Source organism: Uranotaenia lowii, chromosome 2 (assembly GCF_029784155.1).
Source record: "Uranotaenia lowii strain MFRU-FL chromosome 2, ASM2978415v1, whole genome shotgun sequence".
Taxonomy (NCBI): Eukaryota; Metazoa; Arthropoda; class Insecta; order Diptera; family Culicidae; genus Uranotaenia; species Uranotaenia lowii.
The window spans coordinates 326,523,433-326,545,552 of record NC_073692.1 but is presented as its reverse complement, the minus strand read 5'-3'; the positions used below and the strand labels follow the sequence as shown (position 1 = coordinate 326,545,552).

Sequence of the window (22,120 nt, the reverse complement as noted above, 5' to 3'; positions counted from 1 at the left end):
TAAAATAATAATAACAGTAATATTTGTCCTTTAGGTTATTCATTTGATTATATTATATATCATATCATATATTTTCAAAATATTCCCTATATCATATTATTCCTTGCATTTCCAGATACAAATAATATTAGAAGAAATGCATCTGGGGATAACCTGAAAAAAAATATTGCAAGCGGCACGGGTAGCCGGCCATTGTAGGTTTTTGAGGGTTGGATGCCTTCCTTCGACGAACCATCGGACCGTGGAAGCCCTAGAGGAAATTCGAAGGCCAAGCCACACAGACATAGGCAGGACCTTGCTACCGATGGGGGAACCATACATACATACATACATACATCATTAAACCATAATAAAACTATGAATTGACTCACGCCATGTTGGTTGCAAAATCGAAGGGTACAAAATGACGCCATGTTGATGACTGACAATGACTAACAATGATTGGTCATGATGACGTTCCTAGGATAGGGCCAAATAGCCTGATTTAGCTTTTTATGAAGATTAATGCTATGGTCCAAACGACATTTTGCTGACCATAATAAAGCTAAAATTGTTACTTGGGCCGACAATTTCCGCTGTAAACCCGGAAGAAAGAGGCGTCAAAGATCCTGAGGGAGACATGGAGGCGGTGGCAGTTAGGAAAGTAGCGAGCGGGACAATGCCCGGCTGCGGTTTCTACGAAAATATATGTAGTGCATTTCAATGTTAGTTATGATAAAAATCAGTTAAAATCATCAATTAATTGTATTTCTTCCTAGCGTCGTATTTCAATCACAATGTTACACATAATATGCTACATAAAATGGTCCGCAAAATCGTTTTATGATACAAATCGTACATGAGTACATCCCAACTCACATAAAATATCGTTTAAAGAGTCCATCAAATGTCAAATTGCATCATATCGTACAAGCTTACAACACACATCTTATAAAATGTGACTTAAGTTGTCAATCGATGTTAAAATCTCTGATCATCGTATAAGACTGCAACACATCTCGCATAAAGGGTGACATAAACCGACATTCCATCGTCAGATTGCTTCGAGTCATACAAGAGTACACACTAAGATTGCATTTTCTCCGCTCGGGACCTTGATCCTCCGAATCACTGGGAAACTACTCAAATGTCACGAGTTTCGTTAAAAAACAAAAAATATTTCAGAAGTACAGGGAGACAGCAATCTGTATTTCGAAACACTCTAATGCTCCTGAATTTCGAAAGAACTCCTTTTCGATCGCTCAGGAACTCAAAACAGGTCTGGAAAAAAATCGCCTGTATTGACGTAACTCTCTCAACTGTCAATTTTCCCTCGTCGTATTCGCGGAAAACATCTAAAAGCTGTGCATGCATCTTTCGTGTTTTCTGTGAAAAAAAGTTTGTATCCCGTATTTGTGGTGTGAAATGGATTTTGTGAACGAGTATTTGGAAGAACACATAGAGGAGGAGGTAGCAACCCGCATAAAAAATGTTTTACGTAAGTAATTTTTATATTTCTATATTTCTAAAGCCAAAAATGCCAGAGTCCGGCGGAGAAATCGTTTGTTTTCGTTGTGGCATAAAAACTAAAGGTTATGTGAATGGCTTGCAACAACATTTGAAAGAGAAACATCCGGGCAAGCCGTTGAGCGGATTCGACTGCACTTATAAAGGGTGTAAATTACAATATGCTCACTTCTCATCTTTGAAGCGGCATATTCAACAACAACACCCAGTCCGTTCCGAGCCTCAAGAAGGTCCAACAGCTTGCACTGATTCGACTGCATACCCGTCGCATGCTAATGTTTCAACAATTCTCAATTCTCCGAATAATTCTGATAATGAAACAGTTTCGGAATTTATTACCGAAACCGGATGCCGTCAAAGGACACACCAATTGATAACCATCGACGAAATTAAGCGGACTGCATCCCTCGGAATATGCAACTTTGCTGCGGATGTCGGTTTGCCGCAAACGAAGATTTCAGATTTCATGAAAATGTGTTCAACATTGATTGATCTGGTGACCAACAGATTAAAATCAGAAACTGTTTCATTCATTAAAAAACATAAATTTGTGTGCAATGAGGAAGATAAGAATAAGTTTTTGGAAGCATTCAATTGTATAGATTATTTTAAAGAGGTTTCTACTTGTAAAAAAAGATCGATGTATATGAAAGCTATTGCCATTGACGCCCCAGAGCCTGAAGAAATAATGCTGTCATTCCGCGAAGGGTTCCGTCACATTAGCGGCGTCCAAAAGAAAATCTTTTTAAACGAAACCTTTTCCTATATATCGATAATAAGTACCCTAAAACTAATAATGAGAAACCCACAAACGCGCGAGCTATTCAATTCAGCTACTAAACCACCGATTGAGAAATATGAAACAAAGGAATATAGTTCGTTTTCAACAGGCGAAACATATTCAAGCCAACCATATTTCAGGAAATATCCTTCAGCATTGCAATTAACAATTTATCAGGATGACGTTGAGCTAGGAAATGCATTAAGCTCAAGAGCTGGTGCCAACAAAGTTTCTTGCATTTATTTTAAAATTTTGAATGCTCCAGAAAAATACAATAATACTCCGAATGCAGTATTTCCGGTTATATATACCAAAACCTCGAGTGCAAAAAAACATGGTTACAGCAAAATACTGGAGCCTTTAATATGTGACTTAAAAAAATTAGAAGAAGGAGTTGAAGTTTACTACGACACTAAAAAATTTGTTCTTCGTGCTGCACTCTGCATGGTAAGCGGTGACTCTTTAGCCGCTCATGAGGTGTTTCATCTATTGAGTCCAAGCGCCAATATGTTTTGCAGGCTCTGCACAATCACTCGGAACGATTTTAAAAATGATCCATACCAAATGTTTCCTTTGCGAACAATAAGCTGGTACAATGACTGTTTAACAGCTCTTTCGAGTGGAGTAATATCGTCCAAAGATTGTGGAATCAAGGGAGATTGCACTCTTAACCAGCTCCAAAGTTTCCATATAACAGAAAACTATTCGTTTGATATTATGCATGATCTTGCAGAGGGCATAATTCCCATGACTGTGCAGCTTGTACTAAGTTACTACGTGAAAGACAAAACGACGAACATAGACATCCAATTCATAAATCACCGAATCAACACGTTTGGATATGGCTACATAGATCGAAAAAATAAACCGTGTGGTAATTTTAAGGCTGAAATGTTAAACAAAAAATCGATAAATAAATTGAAACAAACAGCATCGCAGAATTGCTTACTTCTTCGAGCATTCCCGTTTCTATTTGGTCATCGAGTCAAACCTGAATGCCAATATATGTTGATGATTGGGCATCTTATCAACATAACGCGTATCATGCTTTCCCCGGTTATATCTGAATATCTTCTGTCCCAGCTGGATCATCACATAACGCTGTACCAGGATTTATTCTTCACATTGTTTGATCGTCGAATAAATAAAAGTCATCATCTGCAACACTACGTCGAGTGCATAAAAAAGAGTGGCAGTATGAAACTTTTCAACTGCTTTCCTTTTGAGCAAAAGAATAAGCCATGTAAGAGCCAATCTGCAACATGCCGTAATTTTAAAAATATTTGCAAGAGTTTGGCTAAACGACAGTGCACAGCTATGATCATCAACATCATTGAAAACCCATACCAAGATAAAATGATTTTAAAATCAGGAAAAACCATTCGTACTGCTGAATGTCGAAGTCAAGCTTATTTGTCCAGCATGGAAGAGACTGTTTTTGTACCCAAAACGTGTATTCTGAATGGCATTGAGTTTCGCCCAAATCTGATTGTCGGTTTGAAATTTTCCAACGATCCACTCTACCCGTTGTTCGGAATAATACTGGAGATTTTGGTTTTCACCAGCGACATTTACATACTTACCAAAAAGTGTCTTACGACTGATTATTCCGACTTCCTACAAGCGTACGAAATCAAAGTTGTTGAAGATTATAGTCTTTTCAAAATTGACGAAATTCATCAGCATGCTACTTATTCATTTTGGTCACCTTTTGAAACGGGACGTCTGTACATATCAAGACGATTTTATAATCGCGATGACTAAAGTGTAATAAAATTCGAAATAATCAAAGAAAATGTTACTTATAAATTCCTTTTATATTGCAGATCAAGAAGAGATTTCATCCCAGGAACTTTTCATGTCCTTGGATGATGCGGACTTCAAGCGATTAAACTTGACAACAAAATTGATCAAAATTATCAAACAAATCCAAAAGCACATCGACGACAACACAATTTATGTAGAGGAATATATCGATGATGAAAACGTAACATCAGCAGAATCATCGATCATTCGGTCAAACGATGACATGAAAGATTCGGAAATTGCTGACAACCAATCTGAGCAGCCAGATGCTGACCGGGATACAAATCAAAATGTAAACGTGCACCCATAGAAGAGGTTGCAAAAATCCAATGCCTATTTAGCACATCTCTGTGCCGATAATGCGCTGAAATGTGCACTGTGCCGAAGATGATATGTTTGAAAAACCGTAACCGGCATAAGGACTCGGCTCCCAACTAAAATGATGCATGACCACTACATTCAAGCGAAACAAGAAAAATATTTTATGGGATTTCCTTCCTATTGGATAATTCATCCCAGTAACAAGAAAATAAAAATATAAACCACAGCGCCCGCAGGGAGAATCGATCTCAAATCACCAACCATATGATCTTGCCAGACCGACATCTTAACCAGTGTACTATTTGAGCTTCATGCAGGAAGAGGGATATTTGTCATAGGCATTCTGCCACCGATCAATCACAAAAGAAACGCACGACAGTGGCTTCCCGGCGTTTGGCCTCCTTTCAAGGTATTCATTTGTCTTGCGATGGAAACGGGAAAGGGAACGGGAGTGAAGGCAACGGGAAACCCATTGAATGAGAACTGTGCTTTGCTTACTGCCTGCTATTACATACACACGCTACATATACACAGCTGCTAAAGCCGGGCAGCTTGGCCGGTGCTTGTTTGCCGGTGAATTGAAGGAATATATTCTTGTTGCTTTTGCTACATACACACGCACAGCTCGGCCTTGGTTGTTTGCCGGTAGATTGAAGGGATTGAATTAGAAGGATGTTTTTGTTGTTGCTTTTGCTACACACGCGTTTGCCGGCAGATTGAATTGAAGGAATATGTTTGTTGTTGCTTTTGCTACACACGCACAGTGCTCGGTTCGCTGGCTGCCTGGTGTTGCCCGGTATTTATTTCCATCCTTCTTCGTCTTGTGATGCGATAGGGAGGGACGTGAAAGCGTTTTTATTTTGTTTCTTTCAGACATACGCAATTCGGTTAACTGGGGAGATTAATGCCGGTGGGAGCAAATCGAATCAGCACCGATCGCGTTATCTTCTTGTACCAATGATGCTATGTAATTGACTACACGCCATTGGCACAGAGGCTGAATTTTGGGTGTGTATGCTGGCATCAACCTTGACCAGGTGAGAATTCTGCTGGAAAATAACGCTTTGGTAATTTGCTTGTATTCGATTGACATTTTGAAACATCCCGTGAATATCCTTGATCAAGTAATCGATTTGAACCTAAAAACCAGATTAAAATCATAAGAAGGATTTAATAACAAAGTACATATGATATTTCCTTACCTTTGTTCGAATCGTTAGTTTATGAGTAAATCCTTCTATCATGCAGTTTTGAAACATGATTTTGAGATTGACGATTCTCTATAACCAGATCTAAAATTTTTGTATAGGCTAAAGGATGATCTACGTGTTTGATTTCTAGGTGAATTTTACAATGTGCTGTCGTAGCCAGTTGTTTCAAAACTGTGATTTGAGTTGAATAAAAATAGTTGTCCGGATTTTCTCTGGGTCTCTCTCGAGAACTGTTTTCTGATTGCTTGTTGAAAAATTTTGAATCCGGGAACAAATAAGCGTATGGTTTTAAAGCAGCTAACGTTACCCGTTCCATCCTTTAAAATCGTTCCATCCAAACAGTAGTTTTTCTCCAATTGCTTACGCATACTGGAATTAGGATCTGAAACCAAACCACTGCTTAAACATAACTAACAAAAGTATTTCACAACTTACAAAATGCTAACTTACCGATTTCGACACAGTCATCCCTTGTTCAATGCAACTAAATATTCATGAATGAATTCACGGAAAATCTCAATCGAAACGATAAATGTATTCAAAACAACACTGTGACCGAATATTGAACGGTAAATCAGCTGACTAAGACCAAACCCACCGGGCGTTGCTATTTCGGTCGGTATTTTAGATGTTTTGATAGGTTGCGTTTTTATTTACTTACTAATTTTCGCACCCATTGTTGCAATCCAGGTTAGTATTATGTTGTTTATTTTCTGATAGCGACGACCGGCTGCGTTGCTACCGGGTTGCTACATAAACGCATCCTGTAACAACCTACTGCTCGAATTAAGAGTCAATAAGAGTCAATAGTACAATATTTTAACATGTCACCAGTTTCAAGAGTTTCTCTATACCTTTTCAACTGTTGTACTTAAATAAAAAATTTGATTAACAAATTTTATAGGAAATCGATGTGGATATTATTTTTTCAAAGACGAACAAAGGACGGCAGTTAATGGAATTATTGAAAGAAGCCACGAAACCAACTGACAAGCTCTTTACGCAGACAACACATATCTTATGCGATTATCTGAAGGCAGTTTATGGTTTGTAAGTTAGGAACCCTGGCATTCATTGTTCTTATTAAAATAATTTTCTACTTTTCAATTGTTCCAGGAGACCTTCGGCAAATCATAAAGATATTCTGGCAATATCATTAGTAAAATGTTATCCAATTCTAGCCTCAAGAGTGAACCCTGATTGCTTGCAGGTATTTAAATCCAATACAGATAACATATTATGTTTTTAACGAATTATCAAATCTAAACAATTACAGTCGGTTTTCTTTCACCGGAATGCTCGAGCGAATGGTGGTCACGCTGGGAAAATTCAAAACCGGATGGAAACTATGGCAAAAGCTGACTCTTCTCGCTTATTTGTCAGAAAACCCCGACAGCAATCTGAATCATCTATTGAATCCGGTTTAGCTGCTGAAAATTCTACATCCGCTGAAGAAATGCTTGCAATGGTAGTGATTGGCCTAAATTCTGTTTTATTTGTATTGTTTAATTTTATTGTCTTTATTTTAGTTAAACGAGTTAAAATTTATCGTGCCAAATTCAGACAACAAAAAACGAATTCTAGAGTTGTGGAGCTTGACATACGACCGAAGGAATCTTTGTAGGAAAAATCAGGAAATGTTCATGTTCCTTAAGGAGTATCCAGCCTCGATTTCTTTCGACGGTGAACTGGTATTTTTGCGCCTTGTTAAGTTTGAAATTGTTATGATTTAAATTTCTTCTGTATAACCAGATTTCGTACGACTACATTCGAATGTACAATATTGATGCGGCATCCATGTTTCATTCAAGCTGGCCAAACTGGATGAGCAAATCTATCAGCCGGTATCCATATCTGTACAGGGAAATTGGAAATGGTAATTCATGTTCCTAATTAGGTTAAGCAAACTGATAAAAAATTTTTTCCAAAAAATTACAGCTTTTCTTCGTGCCCTGGCTGTTATTCGACTAAAGAATCCAAACAGAGGATCCAAGCGAGCTCGACAGCTAGACGAGGCGAAAGAGAATCCGCTAAAAGGGATTATCGATTGGATACATGTAAGCATTAAAACACAAACATAGAATTCGAAAGAAAACTAAGCTAACATATTTGCAGGATGAATCTGAACTTCCAAATTGTCATGCAGTTCCGGCGCTCGTTATCCGGTCCAATTTGTTCGATAAAGGATATTGCTATCTATGTTGGAATACGTTACATGTACCGGTGGGCGAGGACATCGAATGTGCATTCATTAAACTTCTTCAATGTTTTGAAGTTTTCGGAATCAATTGCAATCCTGCAGATAAGTTATTTTTTAACTTTTTCTACGCTACTATTTTCAACACACATAAAATAACGACCACAGGTGAAAAATTTGTTATTTCTCTTTCTTAGTATTAAGATTTTTTCTAACCTTAAAAGTTAAAAGGCATTTTTGAAAACGCAAAAATAAACATAAATCTTTTAACTGTTTCTATTTAGTAGATATTACATATAGATATTATGTAGAAAATAACCGAAATCTTCTTTTTTCGGATTAAGGAAACTGTAAAATAATCATCCTTTCAATTCTTACGAAAAAATTTGAAATTTCGTATTTTTTCGGAGGATGCTATCTTTACTAAAGAAATTAGTTTTTTTCAGTTTCTTTTATTCGAAAAAATGAAGATTTCGGCAATTTTCTGCATTCACAAACATCCGAATTCCATGTAAATTTCGAAAGAAAGCCAAACCGAACCTACAGGACTGCTTCAAAACTACCTGAAAATTTCAAAAAGAAAGTGTCTGGAGTCTACAGGATAATTTCATAACTACCTGCAATCACAGGAGAAATCTGTTTCGAATGTACGGGTGAATTTGACAGTTGTTTTCCTGAGCTGTTTTTCTGTCCCGAGATCGTCCTGTAATTTCAGCTGTTGAAAATACAGGACAAAATCGATCCGACCACAGGAGAAAAGATTAAGTGTGTACAAAACATCTCGCATAAAGGGTGACTTAAATCGCCAATCCATCGACAGATTGCTTCAAGTCGTACAAGAGTTCGGCACACCTCGCATTAAGGGTGGCTTAAATCGCCAATTTATCATCATATCGCTTCAAGTCGTAAAAAGGTAAAACACACATCGCATAAAGTGTGGGTGGAACTGTCAATCCTCCCATCATCGTAAATGCGCATGAATCGAATCCTTAAATGTAACGTACAAAACGACGCCAATGCGACATAAAGTACCAAAGTATTTCTAACATCGTAAATGACATCACATATGATGTTGTCGATGTCGTAAACCAGAAAATAACGAAAACATGTACGTATATTGCCTCCACTTTTGGTAGGTATATGCTTTTTTCTAACGTCATGTACGATGATTTGTGTCGACATAGACGTACGTATATCTTTTGATATACCTACCAAATTGTTGGCTGGGTAGACTGTCCCGTTAGGGCGAAAATTGTTGCTTCAAGGAAAAATCCCAAAGTTGTCAGAAAAGTTTCTGCTCCTCCTTCCTCTTTTTCGTCTTCACACGCCAGGCTGGCAAACAATCTGCCTGTTCGCGGTCAACCTCAGCCTACTTTAGAATCACGTCTTGGTAATGCTCGAAGTGATTTTAATGTTACCTGTGCTGATTCAGCGCCACAGACTAATTGTTCAACTTTCTAAGAGGTGGTTGAAAATAAGTTGCCCTCTTCAGGTTTAACTAATAAAAATGGAAAAAAACCTCAAAAGTCTCAACGTTCATGCAAAGGCTTGTGAAAGTCCCCGAAATTCAAATTTAAATACTAGTTATTCTCCTTGATTTTCTGATCCTAACAATTTTGATGATTTGGGTGAGATTACTGAGGAGAAATTGAAATTTTTGCATCAAAATTTAATGGAATGATGCAATTTATGTTGAAAGCAAATTCAATGTTTGAAGCTTTTCAATCTTCTTTCAATTATGCTAAAAAAATTATTATGACTTTACGATTCCCTCATGGATCCAAAAAGATGATTATATATTATTAATTGGAACGCCAGATCTTTGCTGGCTAACCAAGATGAGTTCTTTTTATTTTTGAAAACCCAAAACATATATATTGCTGCCATTGTGAAACTTTTTTAAAGCCGGACCATAACTTGAAAAGCAATGTTTTCTTTAAAATTTTACGAAATGATCGACTTGATCGACATGGTGGGGGCGTAGCTATTGTCATCAATAGTCGTCTCAAATTTAGACTTCTTCCTTCTTTCAATACAAAAGTCTTAGGAACAATTGGAATTGGATTAGAAACGTCTATGGGAAAAAATATAATTATTGCCTTTTCAATGTATAGCGGTGAACAGAAAACTTTTTTGAAGGGAGAGTTACAAAATCTCGCCAGAAACAAATCTTAATTTTTTTTATTATTGGTGACTTTAATGCAAAACACCGATCTTGGAATAATATTTCATCAAATTCAAATGGGAATATTTTGTTTAATGACTGCTCTGCAGGTTATTATACTGTTGAATATCCTAATGGGCATACTTGTTTTTCTTCAATTAGAAATCCCTCCACAACTGATTTGGTTCTAACGGATTTAGGCGAGCATTGTACTCAATTGGTTACTCATGCGGACCTCGATTTAGATCACCTTCCAGTAACTTTTTCTTTATCCCAAAGTCCCATTGAAAACCCATTAAAATCAACTTTTCACTTTCAAAAAGCTGACTGGGAGCGATATAAGAATTTTATTGAACGTAATTTGGATGTAAACGTTCCACTGAATTCAATAGAAGATATTGATTTGGCTGTAGAAAATTTGACAACCTCAATAGTTATTGCTAAAGCCACTTCAATACCTAAAGTTAATCAAAAATTCAATCAAACATTCGTCGACGCCAATATCAACGTTCTAGGGATTCTTATTTGAAATTTATCTATTGCGACCTTCAAAAAGAGATCAAACGTCGTATAAATTTTATTCGTAATGAAAATTTTGCAAAAGCAGTAGAGGACAACCCTACTCAAAGCCCTTTTGGAAATTAACTAAAAAGCCCCAGAAGCCAATTCCTACTTTGAAAGATGGAGATAAACTTCTTTTAACTAACGCAGAAAGAGCTCAAAAATACGCACAACAGTTTGAGTCTGCTCATGGTTTTAATTTAAACGTTGTGAGTCCAATTAGTGCTCAAATTTCCCTTGAATTTGATGATGTTTTTTCTAAGCAAAAAGTATTTGAAAGTTCTTGTGAGACCAATATTGATGAACTTAAATTGATTTTCTAAAAATTTAAAATCATGAAAGCTCCGGGGGAAGATGGGTTTTTCTATATTCTAATTAAAAAGTTGCCTGAAAGCACTTTAGATTTTTTAGTTAAAATCTTCAATAAATGTTTTCATTTGGCTTATTTTCCCAATAAATGGAAAAACGCCAAAATAACTCCAATTTTGAAACCTGGGAAAAGTGCTTCAGAGCCTTCATGTTATCGATCAATTAGTTTGATTCCTTGTTTAAGTAAACTATTTGATAGTGTTATTTTGAATAGAACGATGATTCATATTAATCAGAATTCTTTTATCCCTAATGAACAATTTGGTTTTCATCATGGACATTCTACTACACATAAACTTTTGAGTGTAACTAATATGATTAACGCTAGCAAATCTGAAGGTTATTCAACTGGTGTTGCTCTTCTTGATATTGAAAAAGCTTTTGACAGTGTTTGGCACAAATGTTGAGTAGCTCAATTAGCTCGATTTGATTTTTCTGTATATCTCACCAAAATTATTCAAAATTACTTGACTAGCCGAACCTTACAAGTAAGCTATCAAAATTCATGCTATGAAAGGACACCCATTAGAGCTGGTGTCTCTCAGGGTAGTATACTTGGGCCAATTTTATACAGTATTTTTACTTCTGATCTTCCTGATGTACCAGAAGGAAAAGGTAGAGAATTATTTGCTGATAATACTTTGCTTTCAGCCAAAGGTCGAAATTTGCGGGTGGTACGCAGTAGATTCCAACAAAATTTAAGTTACTTTTTGAAATACTTGAAAATGTGGAAATTTTTTCCTAACGCTTCCAAAACTCAACTTATTTTATTCCCCCATAAGCCAAGAGCAAATTTTTTAAAATCTAATAAATATTATTACATTACTTTTACTTAGTCAGCATGGCTATTTGAAGACAGTAAACTGAACTCATCTCGAGTTCCTTATAAACATGGTTTTGTATTCTCTGGGATGGCATTTGAAAAAAAAAAAAGAATCATAGCGGCCCCCGAGAAAAATTTCTCCGGGCCCCCTGATGGCTTTATCCGCCCCTGGCAATAATTAAGTAGAAAAGACCCCAAAAAACTATTAGCTGTAAGTAGCCGTTCAAAGCAAACTGGCGTTCTGCGGCGCAGAAAGTGGATAAGGTGACTTCGCTTAATCTGACGGCAGGCGTCAAACGAAAGGCTAGCCAAATTGAATCACGGGAAAAACGCTGCAACACCATGTTACAGAAATGGCAAAAAATCTGTTTTAAAAAATTTGTCTAACTAATAATTCAAAATATTTTTTGAATTGTATGTGTTCAAGAAATGCAAACACTTACTTTAGACTTTTTGTATTTTTTTCTAATGCTTTTTTGTTACAGTGTTCTCAAAATTTCGAGCAGCACTGTAACCCGACCTGAGTTTCGTTGAATAATAGCCTCGAATTACGGAAACGTTATCAAAGGTAACTAGTATTGAAAATTCTTCATAATGGAATAGGTCAACATCTTCATTGACTGAACTCTATCAAACAATCAATCCTCACATTCGTACGTGTGGCAGATAACCGCTACTTATCTGCTAAGCATCAGGGTGAATTGGTTAGTTGGCTTAAGAATCGGGCATTGATTGTTGCTACAGTTCGAATTATCCGGGTGCACTCTCCAGGCAGCAATGAGTCCAATTCGTCCGATTTCCGCGGAACTCGCTAAGGTGGCCAAAGAACAACTTCACGAAGATGTTTCCCAGCTGGACAGTCATTTGCTGGTCGTGAAAAGGTGGTTGAAAGAGTTGACCTCCTTTGAAGGAACGTTGGAGGATCAAAACCTGATATCGTTTCTTCGAGGTTGCAAGTTTAGCTTGGAAAAGACCAAGGACAAGTTGCGATTGTTCTTCTGGATAAGAACAGAGTTACCAGAAGTCATTCAAAACCGGGACCCCTTGGATGACCGAGTACAGGAAATAATTCGTCTTGGGTGAGTCTGTATTAACAGTGAATTCGTTGAATTAACTTTCACCTCCACAATTTCTAGAGTAGGAACTCCTTTACCAATCACCGTGAACCCCACTGATCCGAAAATTTTCATCATTCGTGTTGCGCAATTCGACTACACTAAGTTCGTGTTTGCCGACGTGATAAAAGCGGCTACCCTCATCAATGACGTCCTAATGAGAGATGACGATCAGATGGTGATTTGTGGAATGGCGCTAATCATCGATATGGCCGATGTTACGGCAGGTCATTTGTTTCAGTTCGAGTTTAGTTTCCTGAAACAGGTGGCGATTCTGTACCAAGATGCAAGCCCACTTAGAATGCAGGGAATTCACATACTGAACCCTCCACCGGGAGTTCAATCTATGGTGGGCCTGTTCAACAGTTTGTTATCGCCGAAAAATAAAGATAGAAAGGTAAGTACTTTGTTGTAAATTTTAGATAACGAAAAATCGACAGTAAATATCTCTGCAGATTTTTGTTCATGGGACCAGTTTGGAGTCACTGCATGAATATTTCCACAAAAGCACCCTGCCACTAGAATATGGTGGAACCCTGGAACCGATTCAAACCTACGTAGATCAATGGGAGAGGAGGCTGAAAGATAACAGGGAATATCTGCTGAAGATGGCTGAATTGCGGGACCGACATTCGTATGAAAACAATCTCAAACCTCCTCAATCACCCGGTGCACCGTTATCTCCAACTAGTGGAAAGTCGCATTTTGGACTGGATGGATCCTTCAGGAAACTTGAGCTGGATTAAATAGTTTTAATTTAACCATTGATCAACTTGGTTCGTACTAAATGATAGAGGAAAGATTTTTAAAGTGGTATTTGGGGCTTAAAACTGACAAATGATATTTGATAGATGACTTTCTAAAATCAATCTTAATTCCAGTGAAACGTAGGATGTATGATGATGCTCACACATAAATATTGATAGTTCTATAGAAGTATAGCAAATAAATGATTTATTTCGTTATTTTAAAACAAATTAGTTTTCCTTAGTTTTCACCAAAAGAGCCTGCTAAAGCTGGATTTGATTAATTTGTAATCAAACAATTAAACTTGTGTAAGTTGTGTTTGTATAGCTTCATAAAGTATTAAGCGTTCAGCTCAGAAACCGCTAAATAAAAAAAATCAGTCGTATACAGCATCCCCTTATTTTATCATTCTTATTAGAATGGCCATACTTATGATTGTAATATATTGTTCAATTAATTTATGAACTACATTCGTCCATTAATTGATTTTGAGTTAGTGTTTTAAGTAGACGATCTGAAAATATAGTATACTAGCTGATTTTACCCGGCCTTGCTTGGGTTCAAATAAAATATTTATTAATCGAATCGTTTGACTTTTCGAAATTTTGTAACCTTCTTATTCGTCATTATAATAAATTTAACCATGTTTGGCCATGTAAGCTTTGTAAGTTATATTAGTCTTTTTAATGTTTTGATTGGGATAAAGTTTATCGTTTTCATATTATTGAAATACTATCAGTTATTAGGTTACTGATAGAAATTAAAAATAATTTCCCTTGAATGTTCATCTTATCACGAAAAACATTTTAAACTAAGGTTGCTATTTGTTCCGGCCTTAATCTTAAGCCTTAAGCTCTTTACAACCGCGATGAGATTCAATATCTTCCCTCCTACATTAACCAATTCTATAAATATATACTTTCCTTTTGACAAAATGTCCAGGAAAACGATTGGACTTAGTTTCAGATGCCGCACGAGCTTACGAACGGAGATATAGTGTCTTATTAACCCCTTATTACACTCTATTTTGTAAACAATTTGAAAAAAAAAACACTAATTTGGACAAGAAAATTTTGGACAAAAAAAGACTTATCTTGTCCGATTTTTTACAAGAATTCAAATGAAGGCTGTTTTACTCTCAGTTCCCCTATAATTTTTCAATTTATATAGAAAAAAAACACGTCGGACTTGAAAATTTTGAATCTAATGAGTCCTATCTTGTGTAATTTTTTTCGGAGAGTCGAATGAAGGTTGTTTGAGCCACCACACGAATCGTTAAATGAAGTTAAGGCCGTTTTGCCCTCAATTTCCCAGCATTTTTTATATAGTTCAGAAAAAGCATGGTCGGACTTGCATATTTTGAACCAAATGAGACTTATCTTATGTGATTTTTTTTTCAAGGAATCGATTGAAGCTGTTAAATGGAGTTATGGCTGTTTTTACCCTCAATTCCCCTACATCTTTCATTTAATTGAGAAAAAAGCATGTTCGAACTTGAACATTTTCCATCAAATGAGACTTATCTTATTTGGTTTTATCCGACGAGACGAATGAAGGCTGTTTGAGTCACCGCACACATTGGAAAATGGAGTTAAGGCCGTTTTACCCTAAATTTCCCAATATTATTAATATAGTTAAGAAAAAGCTTGTTAGGACTGTAAAATATTGAAAAACTTAGATCTATCTTGAGTGTTTTTTGAGCTGCCGCAAGCATTGGAAAATGGAGCTATGGATGTTTTACACACTATTTCCCTACATTGTTCAATTAATTCTGATTAAAACAAGTTTCAACTAGAAAATTCTGAAACAAATGAGACTTATTTTTTGTGATTTTTTCCCGAGGAATCAAACTAAGGCTATTTGAGCCACCGCACGCATCGCAAACGGGTTTTATGGCTTATTTTACCAATTTTCCAACGTTTTTCAATCAATTCAGAAAAAAGATTGTTCGTGCAAGACAATTTTGAAACAAATGGGTACTATCTTGTGTGATTTTTTCTGATGAATCGAATGAAGGCTGTTTGAGCCATCAAAGCCATCGAAAAATGGAATAATGGCTGCTTTTCCCTCAATTCCCCTACAGTTTTCAAATATTTCAGAGAAATGTAGAGTCTCATTTGGAAAAAATTTCCAAGTCCGAACATGCTTTTTATGAACTTTATTAAAAAAGTAGGGAAATTTAGGGTTAAAACAACCATAGTTTCCTTAAACGATGCGTGCGGTGGCTAAAACAACCTTTATTCGATTTTTCAAAAAAAAAACATATGGTAAGTCTTCTTTGGTTCAACATTTTCAAGTCTGAACATGCTTTTTATGAAATATTTGAAAAATATTGGGGAATAAAAGGGAAAGCGTGCGTGCAATGCGTGCGATGGCTCAAACAGCTTTCATTCGATTCCTCGAAAAAAAAATTACACAAGATAGGTTTCATTTGATTCACTCTGTTGTGGTATGAGCCTACTTGGTTGAATGATTCAACTGAATCAAAGCAATCGAAAGATTCCTTTTAATTCAACCACGGTATACCGTGGTTGAATTAAAAGAAATCTTTCGATTGCTTTGATTCAGTTCATTTGATTCAAAATTTTCAGGTCCGATCATGTTTTTTTTAATAAATGGAAAAATTGTGTTAACTCCATTTTCTGATACGTGCGGTGCCTTCATTTGTTTTTTCGTAAAAAATCGCACAAGATAGGTCTATTTTTGTTCAATTTTTTTTAATTCAAATAAGTTTTTTTTCTGGATTGTATACAAAATATTATTTTTTTATACTTAATATAAAGGAACTAGCTGACCCGGTGTGCTTTGCTACCCCTTTCATGGAAAAAAATTAATTTCGATAAAATTATTATAATTTAAATAATCTTTCTTTTTAATAAAATATTATCACTTTTAAAAAGCAAACTATTTTTCATGATATCCGAGCTTCTAGATTGTCATGAGTTACAATATAACTTGAAGCACAGGCAAACAGACGGGACACTCCTGTTTCATTCTTCGGAAACTGGTTTAGATTCTTTAGAAGCTAGGCAATGCAATGTCGACACCAGAGTGCACTGTATTCGAATAAAAGATTTTTGATCATGGTAACCTTCCGTTCTTGTATATCTTCATGGTTTCCAATATCATTCAGTCTGATTTAACAACAAACAAAACTAGCGTTCGGAAAAATTGCGCTCTCTCGCTGAAGGATAAGTTTTGGTTTTGTTCATTTCACGGCTATTTTAAAACCCAGAATTCCATATTTCAGGAATTTAGGAACGTTAGCCCAGGCGATGAATAGTAAGAGAAACTATTGTGTGGATAAGGTCAGAGAATTAATGCCAGGCAGGAAACATTGAAAAATGCACGCTACTTTTATGCTCAGTGGTTAAAAGGAACTTTTCCAAAGTTTAGCTATATAGGACTTTAACTTGAAATTAGATCCAACTCTCAGATTCAAAAGTCAGAAAAAGGATCGTAATCAAAAATATCATCAAACTTGAAAAAATAGAAAAATTTAACATTTAAGTAAAAAGCATGCCACCTAAAATTTCGAAACATTTAAGTATAGAGAAAAATCTGAACCAATACACCAAAATACAAAAAAAAGTTTCGTACCAGATATCCGATCACAAAAACAATCTATCAAGCACAAATGAGTTTAAGAATATAGACTCTTGAACTCGATCAACAAAAATAAAATCAAGATCATAGAAAATCATCTTTTAAATTTTCGTTCAAATATAACTGAAAATCCTGAAAACCAAATTCAGAATATGATATAAATTAACAATTAAATTCAGAATTAAATTTAACTGTTTGGATTACAGTTTTTTATATTATGATCATAAACTAAAATTTTTAATTATATTTGATTGTTTTGAATTTTTATTCCAAATACTCAAAATAGATTTGTCTTCATTCAAGGTTTCAAAAGCTAAGAGAAAGGTAATCCAAAAACATGACAGTTTAAATTCATTTTTTTAAATTTCCTAATTTATAGTGCAATTTGCCAATCCCTAACTGAAAATTTGAAAAAAGATATGATGACATATATTTTAAAGACATTTTCAAACATTATATTGATTAAAAAAGTGTTGCTGTAAAATGAGATAAATAGTGACTTTTCCTGAATTGTTAAATGTTTTTCAAACTCAGCTCTGTCAATTCACAATAAGATTCAATTAGTGTTTTTAGTACAAAGTCCGAAAAAAAGACATTTGAAATAATGAGAAAAAAATTAAAAATTAAGTTTTTTTTTCATTATTCTTTAAATGTTTTGGTTTTGTCTAATTATTTTTTTTATTTTTTTATTCTGACGATCATGCTTAAAGAAAACTTCAATGTATTTAAATACAAAGGTAAACACAAATCGAAAAAATTTTAGTTTATGACGACTCCAGCAAAAAAGATCCGTTTTCTGTTCAAATCAATCTTCAGCTATTTTTAAATACTTGATCAGATAGGAGTTTTTGAATAGGAGTGATGGCTAAACTTGAAACTTGATAGATTAAGCGTTCTTATATTACCGGAAGAAAATAAGTTCGCTAACCTTCGCTGACTAAGGAACAGTGCTAAAAAATAAAAAAAAAATCTCAAAAAAACAGGCTCAACAAAGTTTGCCGGGTCAGCTAGTAAAATATAAATTAAAATGAATTGTTTGACTTTTCGAAATTTTAGAAGCTTTATATGCATCATTATTAGAAATTGGCCCAACGGCCATGTAAGTTTTGTTGGTCTTTTTAAAGTTTTTATTGAGATTATTCACTCTGTCTATAGTTTTAAAATTTTTGAAAAAATATTCTAAAAAGAAATTTGAAATAATTTCCCTTGAATACTAATTCCTCCTATCACGAAAAACATTTTTTACATCCATCATTTTTCAGGAAGCTTCAGGAGATTTGGCCCTATATTTTTTTCTTCAAAAGATGAAACTATTTTTTTATTTTTCCTATCCCCTCCTAATGAAAATCTCTGTTGGAGATTATCCCACTTTTCAAGATGGACAATGTTCTTGTACATTGGTTTGTTTAAATTTTATTTACTCAGAAATTTCCTAAAAGACTTCCGAACTAAGTTAAACCATGATAAAAACTTACTTTGTTGTTAGTTAAACTAATATTTAACGCTACTCCAACAGTGAATTAAACAGCTATAGATATTCTCCGGGATGCACCTGCGAAAGCCGTAAGAAAGACACCCGCCCACCCGAAACAGTCGCGTCGTCCAACATCGAGTCTCACTATCGAAGTTTACCTCAGTCGTCCGTATCCTGCCATCAAAGTCATCCCGGCCCTGTTTTCGCGGAAATGGGTGGGGTCTTTCGCACTCTCCTCGCAGACAAGTATCAAAATCTATTGAGTTCAACTGTTCCTTTCCCTGATGCACTTTCGGATTGCAGCGAATGTTCATCGTCGTATCACGATGCCAGCAATGTTCATGAGAATGAAAGCACCAGCCCTACCTGCTCCGAACCTCTACCGGGATGCACCTGCGGAAGTCATAAGGAAGACCCTTACCCACCCAAAACAGCCGTGCCGTCCATCATCAACAGCCGATTTCTACATTCATTTTGTTCCAGCCTTCAGAGTCATCCCGGTCCTGTCTTTGTGGAACGGGAAGGGGTCTTCCGAATCCCACCCGCAGGCAAGTATTCAAACAATCATCCCAATCGCCAAGTATTTCCGGTTTTCAGCATGCATACCACAGACGACTTTGCTAATCCAACAACAACTGTTTCGTGCTCAACATCAGCGGGGTGCCTGCAGCCGAGTATTATGGGAGTCCCTGGACCCTCCACCGCAGTCGAGCTTGTACCCGGTCTTTTTATGAATCACGCATCTGGTTCCAGCCATCAAAGTCGCCCCGCTCCTGCGTGTGGACCTGGTCAAGGGATCTCCCAAGCTCCTTTATCAGGTGAGTTTGTTGGCTGTAGAGCGACGTTCTGCCCTGATGATTTCTCTTCTCGCAGCACTCGCGTGGAACAATTTGAGTCCATCGCTTGCATCCGAGAATCCAGCGCCGAAACAGACACCTATACCAGAACCTCAACGCAGCCTGACGGGTGTACTACCATTGTCGGACTCACATCAACTGCTCCTCCAGAACACACCGAACGCACCGTGCATCTGACTTCCACCCTTTCCCGGCGTCAATTCACAATATACTACCAGAACGTCCGAGGTATGAGAACGAAAACGAACGACTTCTATCTCAGCGCGGCTGCTTGCGATTACGACATTATCGTTTTAACGGAAACTTGGCTACGCCCTGACGTTCTTAATTCCGAGCTCACTTCGCACTATTCAGTATTTAGATGTGACCGTAACGTTCAAACTAGTTCCTTTCTTCGGGGTGGTGGTGTGCTAATTGCTGTAAAGTCGTCTTTGCATTGTTCATCGGTCACGCTGAGTGAATCCAGCCCCTTGGAACAAGTGGCTGTCACTTTGAAACTCACGGAGTCCACGATTTATCTTTGTGGTATCTACATACGGCCTTCTTCTCCTGCTGAAGTTTACTCTTTGCACGCTTCGGCTGTTCAGGAGATTTGCAATTTTTCTTCTGAAAACGACACAATCGTTGTTCTGGGGGACTATAATCTACCGGGACTTGTTTGGGTTTATGACGAGGAACTAAACTGTTATATACCCACCAATGCATCGACTGAAGCAGAGTCAACATTCACCGAAACGATGTTGGTTACTGGTCTTAGGCAAGTTAATTCTCTACGGAACGCAAATGACCGTATTCTTGATCTCGCTTTCGTTAGTGACACTTGTGACATTGAAGTGATTGAACCCCCTTCAAGTCTTTTGAGACCAGATGCACACCACAAGCCTTTCGTGCTCTGCGTTACCATCAATAATAACGGTGACGCACACTTTCCAACAAACTACGGTGAATTAGAGCTCGACTTTGCAAGGTGTGACTATACTGTGTTGAATCAAAGTCTGTCTTCGATCAACTGGCTTGAGTTACTCGGTGACAAATCAACGGATGACGCAACGGTGCTGTTTTACGGAAAGCTTTTTGATGTCATGAATAGGATCATCCCACGTAAGCGGAGACGTCTCAACACAACCAAACTTCCGTGGTGGTCTTCTGAACTTCGTCATCTTCGAAATATTGTACGCAAGTCTCGAAAGCGTTTTCTACGTTCCAAGTCCCAACAGGATAAAGAAAGTCTAAGACAACTCGAAACTCGATACAACGAGTGCCAAGCCGCATCATTTCGTAGCTACATCGACCAAATGGAATTAAACTTGAAGGACAACCCATCTAGTTTCTGCACGTTTGTGAAGAACCGCAAGTCAAGCAACTGTATACCTGAGCAAATGAAGTACCCCGAATTGTCCGCAGATTCAATTGAGGAATCGGCCAATCTGTATGCCGACTTCTTCAGCAGCGTGAACAATCCCAATTCACCTGAGCTTTCTGATGCGAGTAGACAGGGTATTCCTACGCATGACATTACGCTACCATCCTTTAACTTTACGCAACGTGATGTCCTATCCGAGCTGGAAAAGCTGAACATCAAAAAAGGTCCTGGAACTGATCTACTACCACCAGTATTCTTGAGGGAATGCGCAGAATCACTGAAGCTGCCTATCTGCCTGCTTTTCAATCGTTCTCTTCACGAACGGAAGTTTCCTACGATGTGGAAGACCGCCTCGATAACTCCGATACATAAATCCGATTGCCGTAATTCCGTGGAAAGTTACCGAGGAATTTCAATCCTGTGTTGCATAGCCAAAGTCTTTGAGAGCATGGTTCACTCGGTGCTCTATAACGCCACTCGTCACTTGATCTCTGACTATCAACACGGATTCGTTAGGAAGCGATCCACAGTGTCAAACCTGATGTGTTACACCAACTTCCTATCAACCGAAATCGAGAAGCGTCGACAAGTGGATGCAGTCTACTTTGACTTTAGTAAGGCTTTCGACAAAGTTCCTCATAGACTCGCCATTGAAAAGCTGGTTCACATGGGTCTTCCCCCTTGGATGACCGAATGGCTTCAATCGTATTTAACCGATCGAAGAGCGTTTGTCAAGATCAATACATCACGTTCGCGTATTTTTTATTTGACCTCAGGTGTCCCGCAAGGCAGTATTCTAGGCCCTTTGATTTTTGTTCTTTTTGTGAACGATCTGGCTTTCCGTTTGAAATCCTGTATGCTGCTATAGGCTGATGATCTTAAGATCTATAAAATAATCTCATCGGTTCTAGATTGCCACGCTCTTAAATCTGACATTGACGAGCTTCTCCTGTGGTGCTTGGAAAATGGGATGCAGTTGAACATAAAAAAATGCAAGTCCATAACTTTTAGTCGCCGTCAGTCCAATGTCTGTTTCGAGTACAGTATCAACGGTACCAGCATCGAACAAGTCAGCTCCATGAACGATCTGGGCGTCATCGTAGATAAAAAACCAACGTTCAGCGACCATATCAGTGCCATCACAGCGAAGGCTTTCTCTGTTCTTGGATTCGTGAGGCGCAATTCACAATCTTTTCAGGATGTATACACTCTTAAAGCT

At 37.1% G+C, this 22,120-nt stretch overlaps 2 protein-coding genes across 2 annotated transcripts; both read left to right on the top strand.

Annotated features, from left to right (window-relative positions):
- The first annotated feature begins 1,174 nt into the window (after positions 1-1,174).
- On the top strand, positions 1,175-8,019 carry LOC129742942 (uncharacterized). The gene is made up of 9 exons (XM_055734880.1): positions 1,175-1,477; positions 4,114-4,385; positions 6,530-6,675; positions 6,742-6,835; positions 6,902-7,093; positions 7,155-7,316; positions 7,378-7,501; positions 7,564-7,682; positions 7,741-8,019. Exons 1-9 carry the CDS (start codon positions 1,405-1,407, stop codon positions 8,017-8,019), a joined length of 1,461 nt encoding a protein of 486 aa, XP_055590855.1. The 5' UTR covers positions 1,175-1,404.
- Positions 8,020-12,369: 4,350 nt separating this feature from the next.
- LOC129749486 (retinol-binding protein pinta-like) lies at positions 12,370-13,681 on the top strand. Its single transcript, XM_055744461.1, has 3 exons — positions 12,370-12,818; positions 12,876-13,251; positions 13,310-13,681. Exons 1-3 carry the CDS (start codon positions 12,517-12,519, stop codon positions 13,598-13,600), a joined length of 969 nt encoding a protein of 322 aa, XP_055600436.1. The 5' UTR covers positions 12,370-12,516; the 3' UTR covers positions 13,601-13,681.
- Positions 13,682-22,120: the final 8,439 nt, after the last annotated feature.